The sequence below is a fragment of the Colletotrichum gloeosporioides genome (assembly GCF_011800055.1).
Source record: "Colletotrichum gloeosporioides strain Lc1 chromosome Unknown consensus_17, whole genome shotgun sequence".
NCBI lineage: Eukaryota > Fungi > Ascomycota > Sordariomycetes > Glomerellales > Glomerellaceae > Colletotrichum > Colletotrichum gloeosporioides.
The window spans coordinates 1146452-1170981 of NW_025544662.1; the positions used below are offsets into that span (position 1 = coordinate 1146452).

General features: G+C 54.8%; 6 protein-coding genes across 6 annotated transcripts; 4 read left to right on the top strand and 2 right to left on the bottom strand.

Moving 5' to 3' along the window:
• Positions 1–4018: 4018 nt before the first annotated feature.
• Positions 4019–5065, top strand: GCG54_00011254 (uncharacterized protein; the record flags this gene model as incomplete). Its single annotated transcript, XM_045411159.1, has 1 exon — positions 4019–5065. One exon carries the CDS (start codon positions 4019–4021, stop codon positions 5063–5065), a length of 1047 nt encoding a protein of 348 aa, XP_045268217.1.
• Positions 5066–8167: 3102 nt separating this feature from the next.
• Positions 8168–8699, bottom strand: GCG54_00011255 (putative RNA polymerase II transcriptional coactivator; the record flags this gene model as incomplete). Its single annotated transcript, XM_045411160.1, has 2 exons — positions 8168–8488; positions 8553–8699. The coding sequence occupies 2 exons, from the start codon at positions 8697–8699 to the stop codon at positions 8168–8170; spliced, it is 468 nt and encodes a 155-aa protein (XP_045268218.1).
• Positions 8700–10230: 1531 nt separating this feature from the next.
• On the top strand, positions 10231–13485 carry GCG54_00011256 (uncharacterized protein; the record flags this gene model as incomplete). Its single annotated transcript, XM_045411161.1, has 1 exon — positions 10231–13485. One exon carries the CDS (start codon positions 10231–10233, stop codon positions 13483–13485), a length of 3255 nt encoding a protein of 1084 aa, XP_045268219.1.
• Positions 13486–14372: 887 nt separating this feature from the next.
• On the top strand, positions 14373–18570 carry GCG54_00011257 (uncharacterized protein; the record flags this gene model as incomplete). Its single annotated transcript, XM_045411162.1, has 2 exons — positions 14373–16672; positions 16770–18570. 2 exons carry the CDS (start codon positions 14373–14375, stop codon positions 18568–18570), a joined length of 4101 nt encoding a protein of 1366 aa, XP_045268220.1.
• A 603-nt stretch (positions 18571–19173) lies between these two features.
• Positions 19174–21132, bottom strand: GCG54_00011258 (uncharacterized protein; the record flags this gene model as incomplete). Its single annotated transcript, XM_045411163.1, is given in 3 exon segments — positions 19174–19565; positions 19582–20518; positions 20566–21132. The coding sequence occupies 3 exon segments, from the start codon at positions 21130–21132 to the stop codon at positions 19174–19176; spliced, it is 1896 nt and encodes a 631-aa protein (XP_045268221.1).
• An 813-nt stretch (positions 21133–21945) lies between these two features.
• GCG54_00011259 (uncharacterized protein) lies at positions 21946–23483 on the top strand (the record flags this gene model as incomplete). The annotated part of the gene is made up of 2 exons (XM_045411164.1): positions 21946–22709; positions 22823–23483. The coding sequence occupies 2 exons, from the start codon at positions 21946–21948 to the stop codon at positions 23481–23483; spliced, it is 1425 nt and encodes a 474-aa protein (XP_045268222.1).
• Between the last annotated feature and the right edge of the window lie 1047 nt (positions 23484–24530).

The following is a 24530-nucleotide window of genomic DNA, read 5'->3' on the forward strand; positions in this document are numbered from 1 at the left end:
GGTTGCGATGGTATGGGGGGTCAATCAAAGGAACCAGTGTCTGATGTTTGTGACCAGGAGAGTCCGTGGGTGGGTATCGATATGGATCAGGTAGACAGTTCGTGTCCCCTCGGGGAGGGCGGGCAGGCGGGAGGTGTTTCTGGATGTTGGCTGTGCTGCGGGAGTGCCGTGCTGTGCAGGAGTTCAGGCGGCCAGTGAGAGGGCAAGGCGCAGGAGATGGGGACGAGGTAGAGACGACTGTCGCGCAAAGATGTCGATGTGGATGCAGGTGGAAGTGTGGATAGGTCGGTACCAAGAAGAAGCTGGAGGAGGGCTGGAGGAGAGCAGGAGAGTGAGGTATGGTAAGGTGGTAGGATTGGCGTGTCGGGGAAATTCCCAAGGTATCTGTCGCGGAGCGCACAGTCGCAGGTCTGGCGCCGCAGTCTCGTCGGATCGGAAACCTGGGCGGCGGGCGGGCGGTTCGACTTCAGCTGAGAGAGCCCCTATTTTTCGACTCTGAATTTGTGAGCGAATGCCTTTTTTGGGTTTTTGGCTTGTGGTTGTTCCCCTCCTTCTGTTGTGCGTACAATACGAAGTGTGTGTCTGTCTTCGGGTGTCTGTGTGGGAGGCGGAGGGACTCAACTTACTGCTTCGACGATCCCAAGCTAGGTAATCAAACAAGGAGTCGACCTTGAGCAAGGAGCGGTTTGGCCGGGTCGGTGCTCAACTCAATGCGCCTGACGGGTTTCGGGGTGACGGGAAGGGGGCGAGGAGAGGGCAGAGAAGGGATGGGTTCGGTCGAAGGTTGGTGGAAGCAGACGCAGACGCAGAGAGGGATCAGGGAGATTGAGGACGAGGACGACGCTGCGAGGTTGCCGGCTGGGTAGGGGCGGTTTTTTTGGTTTCAAGCTGATTGAGCCGTATGAGATTGTCTGCAGGCGAGTGGCCGGCGGGACTGCGACTGGGATGGGGCCATGGGGGGGGATGAGGGATGGGACAGGGGTACGATGGTTGTTGTGGGAGACGACTCTTTTTTTTCCCAGGTATCTGTTAGATGCTCCGCAGGCTCTCCAGGTACCACTTCCTTCAAACTGTCTTCAGCCAGCAGGTACTTTTGAGGTAATCCATTGTTGCTGTTGCTCCTTCCACCGCAGCAAGAGCCCATCAGCCTTGGGCTGGAAATACCGCCTTGTTCCTCCTTCCTGTCTCTCCTTCCCTTTCCTACCTTACCTCAATGGAAGGTACTTTTCACCAAACTGGCAACCGCTGCTCGATACAACAGCACCTGCCTCAGCCAGTCAGAAATTGGGGATGCGCCGTTGGGCTCTGCGCTACGCAGAATAAAGGCGATTTGTCGTGTTTCAGGCCCGGGAGTGTGGCGCGGCGCCGATTTGGATGCTGACTGGTCCAAAGTACATCCTAAAGCAGGATACAGAGCACTCCGCAAGGCACAGGAGGTACAAAACCATCCTGGTCACTATAAATCTTTGATAGTGCAAACAGAGACCAATAAACGCTCATGATAAAAAACTGCCGCGCATCACTTCTCTCTGCACATCCGAAAATTTACAAAAGCATGTCCATCACCATTGACTTCTGTCGGGGCCATGGCCGTCGAGGGGGCAGCAGGTGACGTCGCTGGGGGCCTCAATGGTGGGCTTGTCAGGGTCCCCGAAAGACTGCGGATGCCAGTGCAGGGCAACGACGTGGACAGGGTGCAAGACAACACCTCACTGCTCCCCTCCCTCCCACACACAACGGAGCCTGGAGGAGTGAGGGGCGCAATCGCAAGAGAAGATGGACGGGCCACGCTTCGGTCCCTGCCACTCGTCGGCATTGGCGACGACGTGGACGGGCAAGCAGCACATTGCATCTTCGACCCTCTTGTCTCAGTCTTCTGCCCTCTGTCTGGCCATCGCAGTCCGGCTAATGCCAACCGTCGGTCTGTGTTGTCCTGTCCTGCGCCCAAAAAAGCGAGGTCACAGGTCTGTCCGCCATGTCATCGGTGTCTGTCCACCAGCACGACCGTCCGCGCTGCCAGAACAAGCGTGACAAGCGACAGACAGCAGGGCATCGCATCCTCGTGAAAATGACGAAATGCCCCCCGTGTGTCCCGGCAGCCCGTCTGTATCGTCCGAAAGCCAAAGATGCGACCCCATTACGGCATTACCTTACCTCAACACAGGTTGCACACAAGGAACAATGGAAGAAAAAAACTTGGAGTCCTCCCGTCGAATGATCGAATCAGCCAGCGGACGCGCAAGGTACCCGCGGGTCGATCGCAAGCAAGCAGATTCCAAGCAATCAACGAGTGCCGCAACAGCCGTTCGTTGCCTGCTCGATTGTTCGCGCGTTCCCGTGGTTGCATGGCTGCTGCTGGGGTCCCGTTGTTTAGCTTGGGAGGGGCGACCACCAACTTCCCGAGCCATTGACAGGGTAACCGGCGTCTTCCAGTCGAGAGTGAACAGGGGGCAACAACAGAGAGAAGACGAGGAGTGGTGAGGTGAGATACGTACCGCTACGGGCTGCAGCTCTGCGGAGGCTTAACCTTTGCGTGTGTCCCCAAAAATAAAATTAAGAAAAGAGAGAGAGAGGCACCAAAGGTACTTGGATAGCGATATGGCCACTCACAGCCCAGAGGGGTCGAACGCCACACTTGCTCCCCAGGTGACGACGCCTCCAAGCCCCCGCACTCGCGTTTTGCTGTGTCCTGTCCGCGGACTTTGGAAACCTCACGTCAGTCTTCGCGGTTTTTGCGATGCAATGCGCGGAAGCTCTTCACACCGAAAAGCGACCTTCGCCATGAGTGGCCAACGGGACGCTTCCCCGCCGTCGGGGCTGAATCGGCCTCAGCTACCCCTCCAAAACCTGCTGCGGTCACCTCAACCACATGGATATCACTCCCGTCGTTTTCCCGTACGCCTCTTCGCCTCGCATCGTTCAATACGATTCGCCACGGCTAGGTCTTCGGTTCCTGAAAACAAGAAGCAAGAAGCACGTTTCCTCTGATCATCCATATGCTTGTTTTGCCATCGTCAATCCTTCTCCTCCTCCCGAGGCATGTGGCCTCCCAACCCAACACCAAACGACGTCAACTCTGCCGACCCTTGCTGCGCGTATGATCGTCACATGTTGAAGACGTGCCAAGGGCGGTGCCGCAAGCGAGGGGTGGCGGCGGCGGCCTGCCCGGAGTGAACCTGACTTCCCGCGTCCATGACAATAATCCGATGTCTGTCGACTATGCTTTGCGTTGCCCAAACTCAAAACAGTCTGAACTTTTTTCAGCAGCACAACGGTAGGGGCACAACTGAGAAAAATTCTAGACTGGCCTGCGGCGGGCATCCGTCTTGTCCGCCGTCCCCCGTTAACCTTCTGCCGGTGCCAGGTCGGCCTTGGGTCTCTGCTCTACCACAGCTGCGAACTGCATCGTTCCCGGCCTCAGCTTCTTTTGAGTTTATGCGGGCCAGCCCGAGGCAAGAAGTGCTCGTGGTTTTTCGGCTGTGAAGAAAAAGTATCGTGAAGATGTGCGGTTTAACGCGCCAAGGGCGTCGTTCTCAGCCGCGATGTAGCCAAGTTCTCTTTTCATCTGGTGATGCGGGAAGTCTTGCATTCCCGACGGGGCTGAGCTTTCCAGAGGTAAAAGATATGAATAGAGAGGCGATCAACGGTAGCTTGTGTCACTTAGATAGGAGCTTTGCCCAACTGAGTCATGTTTCGGACGTCGTCAACTACATACAACCCTGGCTGCTAATTTAGTCATTGAAGCCATCTCCAAAAGTCATCACAGAATAGTTGTCTTCTGTTGCGAAGTTGTGGTGAAGGCATATCACAACAGCAAGTTTAGGCTGGCGGGTTTGGCTCGACCTTGATGGCAGATCAGACCGTAATTTTCGTTCGGAGATGGGTGGAGACGTGTAGTCAAACGTGTGCCTTTTTTTAGCTGGCTTAACGCTCACAATGTCTATATACTACTTTCTCAAAGTTGCTGAAGTCGTGATACTGCCCAGGAGAAGACTTGCCCATAGATCATCAACACAGAATGGACGACTCAACAATTACCTCGGGGATCAAGACCCGCATCCTCATCATATCAGACACCCACGGCGCAAGCTCCCTCCCGGGCTCCCAATCACTCCCGCCCGTCGACGTAGCGATCCACTGCGGTGACCTCACCGAAGAATCCAAGCTCGTAGAGTTCCAAAACACCATAACCCTTATGAAGAGCATCAACGCTCCCCTCAAGATCGTGATAGCAGGGAACCACGACTGGACGCTCGACACCCCAATCTTCAAGTCCAAAATCGCAGAAATTCCCCCGCCCGTCGACATGGCCCTCGTCGACGCAGAATACCGCACCTTCAACCAGGCCCGCGACCTCCTCCTCTCCTCCTCCGCCACCGACATCACCTTCCTCCAGCACCAAGGCACGCACCGCCTCGCCCTGCCCAACGGCGCCCGCCTCACCCTCTACGCCAGCCCCTTCACGCCGTCCACCGAGGACTGGGCGTTCCAATACGACCCCCGCGAGGAGGCGTCTCGCCAATGGGATGTCAGCGACGACGTGGACGTCGTCGTCACCCACGGCCCACCGCACGGCGTGCTGGACCGCACCGCCGGCGGGGAACGGATCGGCAGCACCGGGCTCTTCGCGGCGGCACGATGGGCCAAGCCGCGCTTGCACTGCTTCGGGCACGTACACCGGGGCTGGGGCGCGAAGCTCGTGCGCTGGCGGCGCAGCGAGGGGGCCGCGTTGGCTGATGGCTTGGCGGCGGCGGGCGAGGGGCCTGCTGCTGCTGTTGCGTCCCATTTTGCGGATACCGATCACGAGAAGAGCGTTGCTGTGGAAAGCCTGGCGGGCTTGACGCCGCGCAGGTTTGACGGGGCGGATGTTATTGCTGAGAAGAGGCGGAAGATGGAGGAGGGGCTGCGGAGGGGGTACTTTACCACATCGCACTGCGCCGGCGACAAGCGCCCATTGGTTCCTGGGGAGGATACATTGTTTGTGAATGCTGCTATTAAGGGAGATGGCGAGCATCCGCAGCACTTGCCGTGGATCGTCGACATTGAGCTTCCCAAGGCTTCATGAGGGGAGGTCTCCTAGGTGTGGCGCAAACAATACAATGGTACAACGCTTGGTACACGGTACACCGGGGAAGGAAGGAAACAAAGACGAGCTAAACTTGCTGTGGTAGTCGCAGGCAGGGGTGGCATGGATATCACTGCATGGGAAGAGCGTTTTTGACGAGCTCGCAAATCGGAAGACAGAGCAAGGCGTTTGAAATTGACGAGGTTAAGAAGGAGGTTTCGCGGCCGCTGGGGAGGAGGCCCACTGCAATCACGCGGGAGAAACGGGGGGAAAAGGGCCTAGCGGTATTTTTTGCGACGATATCACGATCATCAAACATGACACACGGCTTTAAGATTGAGTGAGGAGAAAATTGTGGTTCAATTCATCAGTCGAAAGAAGAAAGGATTGCGCTTGTGAGAAGGTTGAATGCGAGTAAGACTCGGCCTCACATCCCAAACGCGGGTTTGTCGCCCACTCGAACGACAGGCAGTGTTTGATGATGATGTCTCCTCGGGACTTCCCAACACAATAGGCAGCCCGCAGTCAAACATCCATTCTCATTTCTTTCATCAAACAAATGAGAGGGTGGATTTTAATGCGCAAGGGCCACACAGGGTCTGCTAGGGGTCCCGCTCTTCTACCTTATCTGCCCTAAGACGTCTTGAGATCGATGCCTTTGCATGATCTCCGACTAGGGTCGCGCTGTTGTCCCACCCTACTGTAATTGCGCTTGCAGGGCACGAAGTGCTAGAATAATGCTTCATAAAACTGATGTCTGGTTTGATTGTGTCACAGACTCCCGTTGGAGACCCGCGCTTCGGAGCATTTCTCCGGAACATGGGGCCGGCGCCAGTTCGGGATAGTCCAGTCCTGTCGCCGACGACTCTGGTGTAAGTCGGCGCGGGGAACGGCTAGGATATCTCTAAAGCAGGAAAAAACACGGCGCTTACTTACAGTGAAAAGTTGCTCCTGCAGCAAGTATTGTGAGAATGCCACGAAAGAGCTGAGCGCCTTCTCTTTCCTCTGTGAATCGATGCTACTTTCAGAAGGCAGTCGTGGAGGGCTGCATCATGCCAGTTGTAGACGAAGTGGTCTTCATCTCCGCCGCATGTCGTGTCCATTGTCATACAAAGTCATCCAAAGTCATCCAAAGTCATATATCATCGTCCCCTATCATCAGCCATCATCATCACCTATCATCGTTCATTATACAGAACCCCCCCGAATCATCCCCGCGAAAGCATTCATTATGAGCCTCGACAAAGAGAAAGCAGTAGTGCGTGACCTCCTGGGCAACCGTAGCTCTGAATACGAAGGACGAGAACAACACGCCTCAAAGTTCCGGCTCGACAACCGTCGTGCCAGACGTTACACTCACGTCCCCGACAAGCGAATCTCAGCAACCCATCACGTCAGCATCATCCAGACCTAGCCGTAGTTCAAGTTCTACTCAGATCCTAATACTTGTTGGAAATATGGCTCGTGGACGACCAGATCCGACGTGCCACAGCTTGAGGTTCAACAAAGCTCTCAAGAAATGGTTGCCGAGTTAATTTCTGAGAATAGGGACGAAGAGATGACAGTAAGAACGGGCAATCTAGCATGGGCATCAGAGACAGTGAAGTACCTGACCCGCAAGCCAAGATCATGCCGGAACGAAGACATACAGTAGGGGCAAATTCTATGGTTCTTTACGCTATCGATCTAGTCACTACGCTTGGGTGTAGGCGCTAGATAGTGATCCACCGTTTCCACCATTCTGTGTATCTCCTATCTTCGGACGCATGTTATCTGGGGTCCAACCGAAAACGGTCGTACCGTCGACTTGGGCTGGATTCACGGCGGCATCCGGCATGAGGGATACTGGGCCTGACTTCAGGGTCATCGTCGCAACAGCGGTGGTCATCGAAGCGGGGGAATCAATTGACGATCCGTCGAGAGCCTTGGTGATTGTATTGCTCTCGTGTAAATTGTCACTCGCTAGCTTGATATTGCCGCTTTATCGAGAGCTATTCAGGTATACCAAACAATTCCGACATCACGTGGGTGGTGCGATGATACGTATGAGCTACTGACACTGATGTGTACTCCGTTGCAATGAACAGCAGTCTCGGCATCAGTTCCGTTTGAAGAGTTCTTCCAATTTTTGGAATATTTCTGCCGTCATGTGTTCACACAGCGTTGCCTTGACAGTCTCCCGTTGCTCCCCAAATTGCCGTGTGGATTCGTCATCGACAGAGCCAGTGGCTGGGGCCGCGGGAGAGCTTGGTTTCGGAGGAGAGCTTGCAAGTACCGCAGGGATATTCGACTTGGAACTTTGAGCATTGCCTCGCAACGTGGTATCGTTGTCTCTTTCCAAGTTCTTCTTGTCAGTTGCTTCGATTTCCTTCTTATCGACCTTGTCAACATGGATGTTCTCCGTATTGGCAGTACTCGCGGCCTCGTCTTCCTCGCCAACATTGCTTCCCTCTGGCTGCAGTGTATGTCTCTTGTTCGTCGAGCAACTGCTTGAGAAAGACTCAAATCTGCAGTCCTTTTGTTGTTAGAGTTTCCCTTGTATCTGTTGGACCTATCGTTGCTCTTGTTCCTATCGGTGATCATCAGCGTCGTCGTCCTCTACCGTCGTCCTCTACCGGCGTCCCCTATCGTCGCTGTCGTCCACCATCGTCACCATCGTTCATCATTAGTTCCGGACCTCATGGGACACAGGGGATGCCCAGGATCGTTGCCCTTTGCACACGCCAGGATATGGATCACAATTATACGTAAAGGCGACCACTACGTTCCCCGCCACCTAATTAGATGCGGTGATCTGTGTATTTGTTGTTCCATGCTGATGACATGTATCGGGTGCAGTCGCAAGCAAGTCCTGAACGAGTCACGGCAACACGGAGAGAAGTCAACTGCAGCGTCGATTCGGTTCAACTACCACCATCCCAGACCGTGGCGCGGCATCCCATTACGACCCTTCCTAATAGTACACCCTGTTTGTCATGACCAGGAGTAATTAAGCAACGAAAATGCAAGTGACATGTGAAAAAAGTGCAGCTTTTCCTTCCACCCCCTTCCTGGCAGCGCCTTTCTTTTTTAAAATGATTCCCACAACGCGGCCCGACTACCTTAGTCTGACTCCTCGTCACTGGTAGCCTCGATATTGGCCTTGCTGGACTTGGACTTCTTCTCCTTGGACACGGCCTTGGAAGACTCCTCGGCGTCCGGGGCGTTGCCGTCCTCGGCAGCACCGCCGACGTCGTGGCCCATGGCGCGCAGCTTCGCGTTGATGGCGGGGACGGCCTTGAGGAGGGCCTCGTACTGCGGGACCGAGAGAGAGATACCCTTCTTTCCGGGCAGCATGTTGCCGTCCTTTTCGTAGAACTCGCGGATGTTGATCAGAGTTGCTTTGTTGAATTGGGAGACACCCACGCGGCGCTTGCCGGAGAGCTTTGAGAGATGTTAGTGGTGGTTTGGTCTCAACATGTCATTTCCCCAGTAGGCGAGCACTTACATCCCAATATGGGTCTCCGTTGTTGTCTTTGCCGCTGCCGAGGTCTTCGGACTTGGAGGTCTTGGTCTTCTTGACGGGCTTGTCCTCATCAGAGTCGCTGGGCGCGTCGCGCTTGGCGCTGCGTTTGGAACCCTTGGTGAACGGCATAGCTGAGTTTGCGGTTGCAGAATGAATCGGATATGGGTGAATGGAATGAGTGTGCGGCTTGGTTTAGGAGCAAGGCGAATGCAGCGCGAATCGCAAAGGAGAGTGAATTGCGACAACACCAAACAACTGGGTGAGATTGACGCTGTGAATGAGACGGCAGTCACGACAGACGCGTTGCTAAAGTGGTTCCGTCGCGACTTCCGCGCATGACGTCGGGCCCCCACGTACGCCAGCACAGGTGCGCGAGCACGTGAGCGGCTTATCTTATCTGAGATATCGATACCCGGACATTAGGCAGGTATCCACTTGCTTGGCTTCCGGGATCGAGGCCGAAGAAATGTCACAATGAGCCAGCCCGGTGCCGTTGTGCGACCTTGATTTTGATGTGGCTCCTTGGAAAGACGCGATGGGACTGTGGAAGACCGGGATGGATGCACCAACATCACATGGGAAATGATTCAATGTGACCCTACGCGCGCAGCTGCATGCATACCTAGCATTTCAGCGACGCCAATGAGAAAAAAAAGTAGTCGAGAAAATTTTGAAATTATTGTCCATCTCGTCGTGTTGTTGCAGCTGCAGACGGGCGTCCCTTTGGCTGCAAGGGACGCCCGTCTTGTCGTCTCACGTCCAGCGCCCACGAGACGGCCCCTGACCCAGAGACGTCTTGAGATTTGTTTCAACCCCAAATTCCGTGGTCCAACTGCGCCGCCTTCTGTTCCCCAGTATTCTCTCCTATTTTCTGTAGTGTTATCCGGGGAAGAATGGGCTACACAGCATGACCTTTGCCTGTGCTCGGATAGCCGGTAGCATCCCCTTTCTTGCTTGCCCCATCCCTTGACTGATCATAGCCGGATTCAATCTAGAGGTGGAATCAGAGTGGAAAGACCAGCAAGACACCGCCCAGCGGAAGAAACCCACGATTCCCAGCGTACGGGGATTTTTTCTTGCCGGGAGCCGCAGGGGGTGCTGGCACGTCACTAAAATTAGGAGCTTCTGGACCTCCCTCCAGACTGATGGACAGTGGACACACGAGCCAATGTGCCTGTTCTGGTTGGTGCTAATCTGCCCCCAACTCCACTGGCGCAGCTGGCCCTCGTTGACGACGGGAGACTCGACGTCAACACATTTCCCCAATCCCATTTTCGCGCTTAGGCCCCCCCTAAAACGAGATCTGATTCTTGTGGAAGCAACCGTCCACGCCTCGCTTTCCCCCTCGAAACACTGCCACGAAACCCGTACCTACCTGCGCTTGCACTGGTGGCTGACTTGCTGAAAAAGAACACGGCCAACCTGTCCTTTTTTTTGAGCTTGCACTTACAGCTTTTTCGTCCGTACCATCGAACCACTCACTGCAAGCTTGTCGATTTGTTTTTTTTATTTTTCCTTATACCGCCAAGCAGCTCACCACCACCACTCCGCCTGGCTGCTCGACTCGCTCAATGCACGCTTTGCCCTTTAACTCCAGCATCAGGGATGTGAGAGGATAGGGCCTCAGACGAATTCAATAGATCAACGAACTAAGCAAAACATGGACTCGACTCCCGCCGCCGAAGTGCATCCACCCGGCGGAGCTCCCGTTACTGAGAAGGGACAGTCCGCTCCCGAGACAACCTCACCAACCCTCCCTGTGATCGAGAAGCCCACGATCCCCGCCGAGCCGTCTGCAACGAGTGCGCCGGTACCGAGCGCTGCGAACCCGCCCAAGCCGGAGGACGAGGACGATGCGGTGACCAAGGTGCTGCGGTTCCTGTCAACTGCGACACCAGAAACACTCGGCGCCATTGCTGTTGGTCTTGCGGCTTCCACCTATTTTGTCCTCGGTAGGGCTGGACTCGTGCTCATTGGCGCATTCGGCGGCGTCGTGACATTCATCGCATACGAGGCGCGCCACCCAGAAGTCTCCCGGGCCGTCCGGGGTGAGAAGGGCCTCGATGTCCTGGAACGACTGTCCATCACGAGGGTCGCCGTGCCGCCCAGCGACGATGCGGAAGATGAAGAGAGACAGATCCAAGGCTTCGACGACTTCCAGCCCGAGACGCGCGAGGCATTGACCGGTCTGGTGGACGCCGTCATCCGCGACTACGTCAAGTGGTGGTACTCGCCCATTCTGCCAACCGACCGCTCGTTCCCGCTATCCTGCCGGAAGCTCCTCAACTCCTTCCTTCTCCGCGTTTCAAACCAGCTATACCGCAAGCGACCCGCCGACTCGTTCCTCGATTTCATGACGAATGCTTCGTCCATGTTCATCGTCTTCCTGTCCGAGCTGTCCTCCGCCTTTACCGAACAACACAATGCTCCCGGCGCATCCGCCGCGGATGTCGTCTCCAAGTACCTCGCGGAGAACCCAAACTCCAACCTAGCCAATCTCATGAACCACCCGCAGCAAGCCGCCAAGTTCCGCAATGTGGCAGACGACTTGCTTGGGTACCTCGATCGCTCAGCCTACAACTGCGACCCTGCACGGGTGTTCCTGCGTGAAATTCTCGCTGGCGTGATACTGGAGATGACTCTGCAGTCGTGCTCGAAGCCGGAGTGGATCAACGGCTGGATCGTCTACCTGCTAGAGGCCGGCGAGCCTGACTTCAGCCAGGCCATTGACGTAGGCATGAAGACGGGGCCTGATGCCGCCGCGGACGCCGCAACGGCTGCAGCCAACAACGCGTTTGTTCACATTGATGGGAACCTCGGCAACATTGCGCTGACCAAGGGAAACCGGAGCTCCCTGGATATGGAACGCGCGCGCCAGAAGGGGTCTACGGCGCATAAGAAGCAACTTAGCAAGGCTGATGAAGAGATGGAAGAGGCTATGGAGGAAATGAAGCGCATGAACGCTCTGATAGCGGAGGAGGAGTCCAAAAGAAAGTCCCGCCAGAGCATCGGAGCAGACCCGTCAGTGCAAATCCCCGAGGGCAAGATTGTGTCCTCGCCGGGGGAACTGTCTCCTAGGTCACAGTCTTCAGCAGAGAAGCCTTCAACACATACGTCGAACGCTTCCCACGGATCAAATAAGGACGGTAGCCTGCACTCGCCCATCACGCCAAAGTCGAGTGTGGAGGAGCCAAGCAGGAATCCGTCGCCCAAACACGCCGCCAATGGAAGTACCTCATCTCAGTTCACCAGCTTCGACCAGATTGTGCCGCCCAGCAGGGATGATCCGGACTCATCTGACGAAGGCCCTCGCAAGCCCTCCTTGACGCTGCACAATGCCACTGTCATCCTCCATGACGACACCGACAACGAAAAGGCTCGGATTCGAACGAAGCCTACTTGGGACTATCTCGTACAGATCGAGCCATCATCGCACCACTATTCCGGGTGGATGATTGTCAGGCGCTACTCCGATTTCGAGACTTTGCACGAGATCTTGAGGCGGATAGCCACAATTTCTGGCGCGACGGCTTTCACGGAGCAGCATGCGGAGCTTCCCAACTGGAAGTCCCACACCAGAGCATCCCTGCGTGGCGAGTTGGAGCGGTATGTGAAGGATGCGTGCTGGTACCAGTCACTAGCGGAGAGCGAAGGGATGAAGCGCTTCCTGGAGAAGGACAACGGCCTCGGCCATGGGCACAGCAACTCCAAGTCAGGTCTGGCATGGGACACTGTCGGCAAAAACATGCTGGACGTTCTGACGATGGGCCCCAAGGGTGTTGCCGAGGGAGGAAAGGCTGTTTTCGGTGGTGTGACGGGTGTGTTCAGCAACATCGGATTAGGCGCAAGAAAGAACACGGCCTCGTCTTTGTCAGAGATCCAAACGAGCCAGATCCAGACGAACAACCGCTGGTCAACGGGTACACCACCAAGGATGGACAGCACCACCAGCTTGAACGCGGCACTCACATCGCCCATTGGCAATGGACCCCGGAAGCCTCGTGACAGTCTGGACAGTCAGAGATCGTCGATTGTCTCGACCCAGCCCGGCAAGGTCGCCCCGATGGAAAGGAGGCCTAGTTTCGACCCTCGAGGCGATTCAGAGGCGGACAGCTTGAAGCCTCGATCTGACCGCTGGGAGCGGAACACGCCGAGCGCCACAGGTAGTCGCGAGCATAGTAGAGCTTCTAGCCTGGCGCCGCTGCAATCTCCTCCCCTGCGATCGCCGTCTTCGACGAGCCTGGATGTCATGCACATCCAGCACCTCCCCCCACCTCCCGACGAGATGCCGGAGGACTGGGAGTCACCCACTCATGGTGACATGCAGTCAAGGATGAACGAGGCAAGCCAGCCGCGCAACAGCACCGGTACTGCCTCTCCAGGAACCAAGAAGGAGCCAAAACCTGCGCGACAACATTCTCCGCTGTCGGAGCAGGAAGCAAACGTGGCAGTAGAGCTGGTCTTCGCTATTATCAATGAGATGTACACGCTCTCATCGGCCTGGAACATTCGCCGAACACTGCTGGCGGCCGCCAAGTCCTTCCTCCTCCGCCCTGGCAACCCGTCCCTGATCTCCATCCAGCAGATGATGCAGGAGTCAGTCATTGACGCCAACACAAGCGACGCGGGGCTGGCCTACCACCTGCGCACGCTGCGGGAGAACACGATGCCGACCGATGAAGAGCGAGCGGCTTGGCCCGCCGAGATGACGGACGAAGAGAAGGAGAAGCTGCGCGTCAAGGCGCGCAACCTGCTGATTAGACGAGGTGTTCCGGCTGCTTTGTCGGGCGTCATGGGACAGGCTGCCACGACGGACGCGCTCGGGCGCATCTTCGACAGCCTCCAAGTCGAGGAGGTGGCGCGCGGGTTCATCTTTGGCATGATGCTTCAGGCTGTCCGAGTCGTTACTCATTAATTTATTGCCGTCGCGGTGGTGGTTTGGTGTTGCGCCGGGCGCGGGAGGAAAGGCAGCATTTGATATGTACGAACAAAACAGCACGGAAGCGAGCAGCGACTCAGACGGCATTGTAAGATTAGACGACCGTTCAAAGAAACATGATGGGAAACGAAACCGGATGCTGGGCAAACCTGGCAGGATTGGGGACGAGAACAAGACTACATACATACATATACTTAATAATTGACAGACACATCACAAGGACATGAACTGCTGCGGTTGATTTGCGATGGAACATGGCGACACTATTGCAGCTCGACTGCCCATTTTACAGACAGATTCAGCCAGCTAGTGTGCTGGATTTCCTCTTGGCAACACACTGAGGATTGCATTCCCTGATGTGACACCGTACTTGTGCGTTCAGACGAATCAACTCTCAACATCGAATGACATCCCATCCCTCATCTAGTGGAGCTCCACGACTTTTAAGGTCTTGGGTTGCCTTAACAGCGCCGTTATTAGTGGATGAAGACAGGACCCTCCTCACGGAGACGATGGCGTAGGGCGGGGTAGTTCGCGCTAGAGGTGGGGTGCGGAGCTCAATCAGGGAGCTATTGGTTCTTATCTTATCGTTCCCCCAAACGCCCTCCTTCTCGCCGTCTCGCCGATGATACCATCATTTGTCATCGAACAGCTCCTCTCTTGTTCATTACCGTCTTCTCGATTTGAATGAGTTGTCGTTTCCCCAGTAAGTCCTCGCTGGCTCTGGTGCTCAATTGAACAAAAAGAAAAAAAGACACCGAATGAGCTAACATCAGAACCTCGACCTCCGCCCAAATACTGATTAACACGGGAACCCCGCATCGAATACATCACGACATCACATCCAACCCACCTCAGCAACAATGGCGGCAGCCGAAGCAGCGACACAAGCCCCGCCGGACCGCGGCATTCGCATCGCCATCGACCGCGGCGGCACCTTCACCGACTGCGTCGGCGAGCTCGCGGGCCGCGAGACCATCATCAAGCTGCTCTCCGAGGACCCGTCCAACTACGACGATGCGCCGCTCGAGGGCATCCGGCGCATCATGTCGCACTTCCTGGGCCGCGAGATCCCTCGCGGGGAGCCGCTCGACACAGCCAAGATCGACTCGATCCGTATGGGCACGACGGTAGCGACGAATGCGCTGCTGGAGCGCAAGGGCGAGAAGATCGCGCTGGTCGTTACGAGGGGTTTCAAGGACTGCCTGGCGATCGGGAACCAGAGCCGGCCCAAGATTTTCGACTTGGCGATCCGGAAGCCGGATGTGTTGTACGAGACAGTCGTGGAGGTGGAGGAGCGGGTGACGTTAGAGGATTATGCGGAGGATCCGGCAAGGACGTTGACGGAGGTTGAGGTGAGGGCGGGGACAGCGGAGGCTGGGAAGGCGGAGTTGGTGAGGGGGACGAGCGGGGAGGCTGTGAGGATATTGAGGAGGCCTGAGGAGGATGGGGTGAGGAGGCAGTTGCAGGAGGTGTATGACCAAGGGATCCGCAGCGTGGCGGTTTGTCTGATGCATGGATATACGTTCCCCGACCACGAGGCATTGTTGGGGAGGATCGCGAGGGAGATTGGGTTCAAGCACATCTCGCTCAGCCATGAGTTGATGCCGATGATCAAGTTGGTCTCGCGAGCTACGTCGGTTTGTGCTGACGCGTACCTCACACCGGCGATAAAGAAATACATTTCCGGCTTCCAGGCTGGCTTTGAAGGTGGTCTGGGGACGAGGAGTGTGCAGAAAGAGGAGGGGGCGAGAGGTGCGAGGTGCGAGTTCATGCAGAGTGACGGCGGCCTGGTGGACGTGGAGAACTTCACTGGACTGAAGGCCATTTTGTCTGGGCCGGCGGGCGGCGTCGTCGGGTATGCGATTACGTCGTATGACGAAGAGACCAAGGTTCCTGTGATCGGGTTCGATATGGGCGGTACCAGTACGGATGTGTCGAGGTTTGGCGAGGGTAGGTATGAGCACGTCTTCGAAACGACCACTGCCGGAGTCACTATCCAGTCGCCGCAATTGGATATCAACACTGTGGCTGCGGGAGGCGGCTCGATGCTGTTCTGGAAGAACGGATTGTTCGTCGTCGGACCGGAATCAGCCGGAGCGCATCCAGGCCCAGCATGCTATCGTAAGGGAGGCCCTGCGACCGTCACCGACGCAAACCTCTATCTGGGACGCCTGCTACCCGAGTTCTTCCCCAAGATCTTTGGCGAAAAAGAGGATCAGGGGCTCGACCCCGAGGCCAGCAAGAAGGTCCTCCAAGAGCTGGCCGACCAAGTGAACAAGGAGACTGGCAAGAACATGAGCGTCGACGAGGTGGCGTACGGGTTCTTGACCGTGGCCAACGAGACCATGACGCGACCCATCCGGTCCATTACGGAAGCCAAGGGCCACGACTCCTCCAAGCACCGGCTGGCGACCTTTGGCGGCGCCGGCGGGCAGCATGCCGTCGCCATCGCCGAGGCGCTGGGCATCAAGCAGATCCTCATCCACCGGTATTCGTCCGTGCTGTCGGCGTACGGGATGGCTCTGGCCGACGTTGTCGACGAGAGGCAGGAGCCCGACTCCAAGGTGTGGGAGTACCCCGGGAAGGCGGCCGACGAGCTGCGGAGCAAGATGGAGAAGCTCAAGGAGAAGTCGCGCGAGGCGCTCAAGGCGCAGGGATTCGAGGACAAAGAGATTGTGTTCGAGGAGTACCTCAATATGAGGTACCGCGGCACAGAGTCTGCACTGATGATTATCAAGCCCGAAGGCGGCAAGGACGGCGACGAGTGGGACTTTGGAACGGCGTTCGTCCGCCAGCACCGCTACGAGTTCGGGTTTACCTTGGATGAGCGCGATATCATTGTCGACGATGTGCGTGTGAGGGGCATCGGCAAGAGCTTCAGGCATTCCGAGAAGACTGTGGATCAGCAGTTGAAGGTGCTTGAGCGGAAGGATGTGGAGGTCAGCAAGGCGCTGGACCGACAAAAGGTGTATTTCGAGGAGGGACGGCTGGATACGCCTGTCTACAAGCTCGAGGATCTCAGTACAGGCGAGACTATCAAGGGGCCTGCCATGCTGGCGGACGGAACACAAACGATTGTGGTGACGCCGAAAGCCACAGCTCTCATACTCGATACCCACGTTGTTATTGATATTGAAAAGGAAGGCTCAAAGGATGATGGGTAAGTTCTTCTTTTCTTTTCTGATCCCCGTTGGTGGGGTCGTTTCTGTCGTCGACGGCGAAGAAAAAAATAAAAAGGATGGTGAAGCTGACGACAGATATAGAGCCGCTAAGAAGGACGGCGAACGAGACGTCGACCCCATTATGCTAAGTATCTTTGGTCATCGTTTCATGGCCATCGCGGAGCAGATGGGGCGTGCCCTCCAAAAGACCAGTGTCAGCACAAATGTAAAGGAACGCCTCGACTTCTCCTGTGCAATTTTTGACGCAGGTGGAGGGCTCGTGGCCAACGCGCCGCATCTCCCCGTTCATCTCGGCTCCATGTCAACATGCGTGAAGCGCCAAGCCGAGATCTGGAAGGGTGACCTCAAAAAGGGGGACGTCATCATCTCCAACCACCCATCCTACGGCGGCACCCACTTACCGGACATCACGCTCGTGATGCCTGCATTCAACGAGAAGGGCGACAAAATCCTGTTCTACGCTGCTTCCAGGGCCCATCACGCCGACATTGGCGGTATCACGGCCGGCAGCATGCCGCCGCATTCCAAAGAACTCTACCAGGAGGGCGCGGCGATCAAGAGCGAAAAGCTCGTCAGCGAAGGCCGCTTCGACGAGAAGCGTGTCACGGAGCTGTTGTACAACGAGCCCGCCCAGTACCCCGGCTGCAGCGGCACGCGCTGCTTAGCGGATAATATCAACGACCTCAGGGCGCAGGTCTCAGCTAATCAGAAGGGCATCGCTCTCATCGAGGGACTCATTGAGGAGTACGGCGAGGAGACGGTGCAGTTTTATATGGTCAACATCCAGAACAACGCCGAGCTCTGCGTGCGGACGCTGTTGAAACAGGTCAGCAAGCGCTTCGAGGGGCGCGATCTGCAGGCTGTCGACTTCATGGACGACGGTAGCCCTATCAGGCTCAAGGTCACGATTGATGCGGACAAGGGCGAGGCGGTGTTTGATTTTGAGGGGACCGGGCCAGAGGTGTACGGAAACGTCAACGCCCCTGAGGCCGTGACGTACAGCGCCATCATCTACTGCCTCAGATGCCTCATCTCGGAGGACATTCCCCTGAACCAGGGGTGTCTAAAGCCGATTAACGTCAAGATCCCGCCCAAGTCGCTTCTCTCTCCTTCAGACGGGGCCGCGGTTGTGGGAGGGAATGTGCTCACAAGCCAGCGCGTCACGGATGTCATCTTCAAGGCCTTCCAGGCGTGTGCCGCCAGCCAGGGCGACTGCAATAACCTCACGTTTGGTTTCGGGGGCAATCTGACGGGCCAGAAGGAGGTCAAGGGCTTCGGGTACTACGAGACCATCGCGGGTGGCAGCGGTGCTGGGCCTACGTGGGAGGGCACGAGCGGGGTGCATACACACATGACGAACACGCGCATCACTGATTCGGAGGTGTTCGAGAGGAGATATCCCGTTATTTTGAGGGAATTTTCGCTGAGGAAGGGAAGCGGGGGAGATGGGCAGCATCGGGGAGGTGATGGTGTTATTAGGGATATTGAGTTCCGCATCCCGGTGCAGGTGTCTATCCTCAGTGAACGGAGAGTCTACCGGCCGTACGGTCTTGCGGGCGGAGAGGATGGCGAGGCGGGGCTGAACGTGTGGGTTAGGAAGGTCGAGAAGGGCAGCTGGGAGAAGAGTCTCAAGAGGCTGAAGGGGGCTAGCCAGCAGGAGGAGGAAGACGCGGAGTACGAGGAGAGAAGGTTCAATCTGGGTGCCAAGAACAGCGCGCCCATGAAGCCCGGGGAGAGAATCATTGTGAACACGCCTGGCGGTGGTGGATGGGGCAAGGTTGGGGAGGCCAAGGGAGTTACGGCAGGAAGGGATCATACAGAGGCATGGAGGAAGGGCAGCCATGCCAATCGGGAGGACATGGCTTTGCAGGTGTAGATGGGATGGCAGACGACATGTTTCTAGATGCGAGACCTTAGAAAAGAGCAGTTGGTGGGCTCATAAGAATATGGGCCTGTTTGCTTTGGCAGGTAGGTTCAATCATATGCATTTTTCACTCAGGCAAAGTTGAACCCTGCGAAATCCGCTCGCCGATTGGAATACCATATCCAGAGAATCCGGTGGGAGAGATTCCGCTAGGAATCCGAGTGCTGCTGAGAATTACCACGACGAGTTCCACCCTGTTGGAAAGTTATGAGACGAAAGAAGCCATTTCTTCGGTGGGATACCGGATGGCGAACCTTGTTAACATCGATGAAGGAGGGGGCGTGGATGGAGAAATCCCCTGATTTGGGGAACGTAGAGTTTGGCACAGGACGGGACGTTGATCTTGACCCATATACATTCGCGGGAGATGTGCAGCGAGAGGGCTGGATGATGCCTAGACGAAGTGTAATTTGTTCGATCGCGGGAAGTGATTGGTATGTGGGGTAGGTTGGTTTGGTTCCTGAGAGTATCGGGAATGGTGGCGATGATGGGGTGACGGCGCTTGATCCTAGCTTTCACCATCGAGATCATGAGCTCGGAGGGGTTGTCACTCTGTTACTGTATATTAAACTGTCGTACAGATAGTTCTCGACGTAAAGTATGGACATATTTGGTGGGAGACCAGCAAGGACTCGGCATGAGCAATCTCTGTGTGGAAGACCCGGGGGATTCGACGGAATTCTCGCCGCTGTCCAAAGAAACATGGCTCCACTCCTCCGAGTCCCGATCCGGCCCCTTCCCGTCTCCTCGGCCGCCTTCCACATTAGGCAAATTATCGTAGTCAGTCGTTTGAAACTCTCCCTCGTACTCTGAAAGCCGAGACAGCTCTCTCAGCAGGCATCTTTCGCTGAGGACGACTTCGTAATGATCGTCTATCCGGCTCCCTACGCCATGAATGATGCCAACTATGCGGTCAATATCAGTCATTTCGGCAGAGCCAAAGTTCCCTTGGAAATGACTTACAAATACTGCAGTATAGGTACTTAGATATCACTGGAGCCCATGGCAGCACTGCTATGATCTGACCAAACGTCCATTTATCCCTGTCCCATACTAAACCTCCCATCTCGTTGAGGATCGCTGTTGCGTTTCTCATGAGGAGTGAAGCTAGCAGGACATTCGATACAAACCATGTAGCACCCCAGATGACCGAACCGAACCGCAGGAGCGAGATAAAAAGAGGGAGTCTGCCCGGCCAGTATTCCAGTTTCGATTGAAGACTCCGCCGCAGGCGCGGGATGTGTCCTAGCTGGTCAATTGATAGGACGACTGTGCTGAACAAGAAGCTGATGAAGTAGTCCGACCCACCCCGGTCTTCGTCCCGAAATGCATCTCTGAAAGCAGACGATCCGTTGTTGTAGCACGTCTGCATGATGTTTCGACTCCGATTGCCGCACTTGGCTATCGCGCCCAGCGTGATTGGCGCTTCTGAGCCAAGGTTTCGAATCACCATGCCCAGAACGCCGACGGCGAAGGTGAGAAAGAACATATACCACCATCTCATCCCTTTTCGTTGTATTTCTGACTGCATGAGAAGGACAACAAGCGTGTTTCCAGCCGAGTAGATCCGGGCCGCCCGCCAGTCGATGCGGATGACGGGGACCTGGTCGGTCATGAACATGACAATCGTAGCTAGTTGCACTGCCAACGTGAAGAAGGCTTGTGCTTCTTGGAAGTCGATGATGGATGAGTATAAAGCCACGGCAAATCTGGAGGCTCGCAATCGTTCCATCACATACACCGTGGTAGAGCAGTGTTGCTGTTCGTTGCCTCTCCTGAACCGCCCTAATGCAGCTAACGCCTTCACGGGCATTGAGTAGATTGAATCTTGAGGGATCAGTAAAGACAAAATGAAGAACCATACGAGCAGTCCTATTTGAATTATGTAGGAAACTGTGACCTGTAATATCATTAGATAAAGACTTTGCCCAGAAGCCATGTACTTACACCGGGCCCGGCAATATCAGCTTCCGGTGACCTCACCTGGGAGCAGAGAGGCTTCAAGTAGTCCAGGGTATCATTGAGACTCTCTTCGATCTCATGAAAGTGGTAATAGCTCGTGCTATTCAACGCCCAGGTACCGAATTCAGTTTCCGGTAGACGCCCATGTGCTGTCATCCCGCTGGGCTCTGAGGCGTCAACACAACTGAGGATCCGCTGGAGAGTTCCAAGACCATCGAACGAAGCCAAATCCCCAAATTTTAGAAAGTTGTTTGCTTCAGTTGCGGATGCAGGATCCAAAGTATAATTGTACTTTTGTATGAGTAGCGCTGACACCGCTAAAGCAGCGCAGTCGTAGATCCCTAGAGGGTTGTCGAAAAGAGAGGATTGGCATGTTGAGATAATTGACTGCTGTACATTTGAATCGTAATCGTACTCTAACGGGACTGTGACATCTGGAAGATCTGAAGAGTAAAGGCGGTTGATCATTTCAGGCCAAGTGTGCCCCGGTGTAGAGTTGGACACAGTTCGAAGCCCGTGTAGACTCATTCGAAGAGTACGATTCGAGACCATTTTAGAGACTAGAGACTACCGAAAGCCCTGAAAACCAAGAAGAGGATGACGGATGTCATGTATTCCACGACTTATAAAGCTGCTACGATGCTATTACTTCGATCTTGATTGAATCGCTGTGCCGCAGCCACGCGTCGGCTATTCTAGTCCCAGGGACTGTGACCTCGCTGCCTACCTGCTTGCATTGGCCCCCACGCCAGTCAGCTCACATTTTGCTTGTCCGTCTCCAAGGGACCTGGTCAATAGGCTGCTATATATACACCAAACAGAATCTTTGGACCAATAGTCTCCTCTCGATAGTTGGTGCAGCTTTACTGAGAGCCTTTCTCGTCTTCCGTTGGCTCCAGCCTACCACAGCCACTTCAGCTCGGAGTTCATCTCTGCACGGAAACGTCATAACCATAACTATCGGATCGTGCTACTACACGGGCATCAAGTTCTCCGAGAGAAGACAATTTGAAAATGACAGCTTTTGCAGTGCCTGTTGTTCCGACCGCCGATTATCGCAAAGTTTTGGAGTTACCGGAGCATACAACAATTGACGATAGCCTCACTACCAACAAGGTCGCCAGCGTCGCCGTGACTCGTACGAAGATGGCTTCGCAAGGTCCTCACCGACGAAAAAGCTTATCTTAGCCACGTGAATAAAACACCGTCACTGGCGCCGGGCTTCCAGTCCGTTCCTCATCCTCAATCCCACGTCAACACCACCTCTTATTTCAACAGTCTTTTCCCCTTCCATTCAACCTGTATCCTAATCACCAACTTCGACTTCACGGATCAAGCAAAAAGTAGTCCAGCAATATATCGAAAATGCCAACGTGGAGTTCATTACCAGCAGAGCTTCGTTTAATGATCATCCACCATCTTATGCAGACGAAACGCGGATGGGCCATCTGCGCCTCAGTTTGTAGAGAGTGGCAATATGAGATCGAAAGAAAGAATTTTCGCCAACTCAAACTTGGAACTTCATGTGTAGATGGCTTACAAAACATAGTTCGATCGCGGCATTTAGTCAAACACATCTGGTTGAATATCGAGCTACGGCGATACTCATGCAGAACCTGCCGACGGACTGAGGGCGAGAAATGGCAAAAAGGCAACGCCCAGGTGGCCAGGGAGGCCATTTTAAAGTTGTTTTCCATCTTGCATCAATGGCAAGCCGGTAGTGAGCTGACACTGGAGCTGAGTGCCCAGTCACCTAGCGACAGGGAACACGCCTTCAAAAATCTCTACTTCGGAGGAGATAATGAGAATGGATATCCAAATGTCCACTATTCTGCGTCTGAGTCGGCCGAGATCACTTCCGCTGACGTTCAGGACCCAAAGCATGGTTGGATCGATGGCGTACAGGTTCAAGCTCCTGAATCAGAGTCAATATCCCGGATATTTGAGCCAATCTATCCCAAATTTACCGACGACCTACCATCGGTACATGCAGTCACTAAGTTTGTACTCCGTCGGCATTGCCGTCGTCAATTCGAGCTTGGAGCTCTAGAGCGTCTCCTAAACAGACTACCTTGCTTGGAATCGCTGATCTACGAGCCATGGGAACGATGGAATGTGTGGATACAGAAGTCTGTCGATGAAAGAGATAAGAATTGATTGAATTATCTCTCGCGGGCATTCATTATTGTTTGTATTGATTTGATCTGTACTGAGGTTTCATAGGTTATTGCGACTTGACTAGGCTGCACCTACCAAGTACGCTGAAAAGCGTATCATTGTTTGAAGAAACAAGCGAACCTTACGCCAAAATTTTCGACGAGTCCTACCCATCCTTCGGTTATGGCATGCCGCGCGTCGCATCACGCGTGGTGAGCTCTGCCGTTGCAACTAGAAGCCTCAATCTTGAACACCTCTCTGCCGCATTCATAGTTGAGGCCAGGGACTTTTTCAAATCGTGTCAGCCATCATGGGTCTGGGAACACTTGCAGTCGTTGGTTCTCACATCTGACACGCTTTCTCACAAAGCCAAACTCGAGGATGTTTTTAATCTCTTGCAGAATGCTGCAAAAGCTGCGCTTTCCATGCCAAGACTACACACGTTGACACTGTGGAGCACCGGCCAGAGACAGGCTTGTAAGTTCTCATACCAGGTGAACCCCGCCTTAGTTACGTGGCGAGGAACATGGGATCTCAAGCTTGATTCTCGCACGATTCAGGATTGGACGAAGGTGGCTCGCAAGCAAGGGCAGCATGACCTTCAAGTCAAGAGAGAGCTTCTCTCGACGCACGTAAACTCTCAAGGCCATGCAGTTGAGTTGTTAGACCTTCCCTGCGGGGTTGTTGATCCTGAATCCCTGTGGCAGATGCGAAGAGAGATGGTTTCTGGTTGGCAGGGCAGATGAATAGCCATTGATAGCTTACGTCCGGTTTTCTCATGCTACCTCAGCCCCAATTCAGAGTTGGACACAGTGTGAAGGTCATGAAGGGCTTACTCGAGGCGCTGGCTTCACTTCAACTAGTATCGAAAAGGCTTATGCGATACTTGGGCTCAAATATGAGAGAACTGCAGGGAGAAAGTGGTATTAGTGAGGATGGAGAAGTCGACGACCGGGCCAACGAATTCCGTGTAGAAGCGGCAACAGGTTACAACAAATTGATTCTTAACCAATGACCACATAAAATCACATTTCAAGAACTTTGACGTCCAGGTGTGAACTGATTGATGTGAAAAGTCATTCAGCCCCTTCTGATCCTTGAAACTTAGATGGCTGGCTTTACAGCCACACTTTCCCGATGTGGACGGATCGCACAGAACCATTCAGAGAGCGGCCAGATTCCCGAAAAGAAAACAGGTGCCTAGATGGCACCAAGAAGAGAGTCCACCGGATTAGCACAGCCTCGGACCATCTCATAGCTTTTCTATCATCGTCTCTGCTCGCGTGGGGAACAGGCGGTCGAGAACCGCCTAGACAACGCTAGTCCAGTTGTCGCGATACCGTCAGATACATAACGCTTGACGCAGATTATGTATCTTCTTTAGGGCTGACACAACTCCAGACCAATGCATTTTTGTGCACCTAAGCGCACGACGTTTGCACAACTCGACGGCGGCGCAGGCGCGCGCCTGTCTTAGACGTCGGCTAGCGTTACCGACTGACCGCAAAGAGCTAAGACAGACTACCGATGTACAGATCAGGCACCACGATACGTTGTTCCACGCCAGTCTGATGGGCTGCTGACGCGACAGTTTATTCTGATAGTCGGTTCCAAGATGAGCTCACGCCTTTCGCTCGTCAGCCCCTAGAGCCGCTGGGGCATAGTGTCGTGATGCCGGGTCATATCCAGCCCGTTGGACTGGATTGGCATCACTTATCGCCTGACAACTTATAACATAAGGGTTCTCCCTGGACGAAAAAAATGTCGCTTTGGTATATTCATACTTCATCACT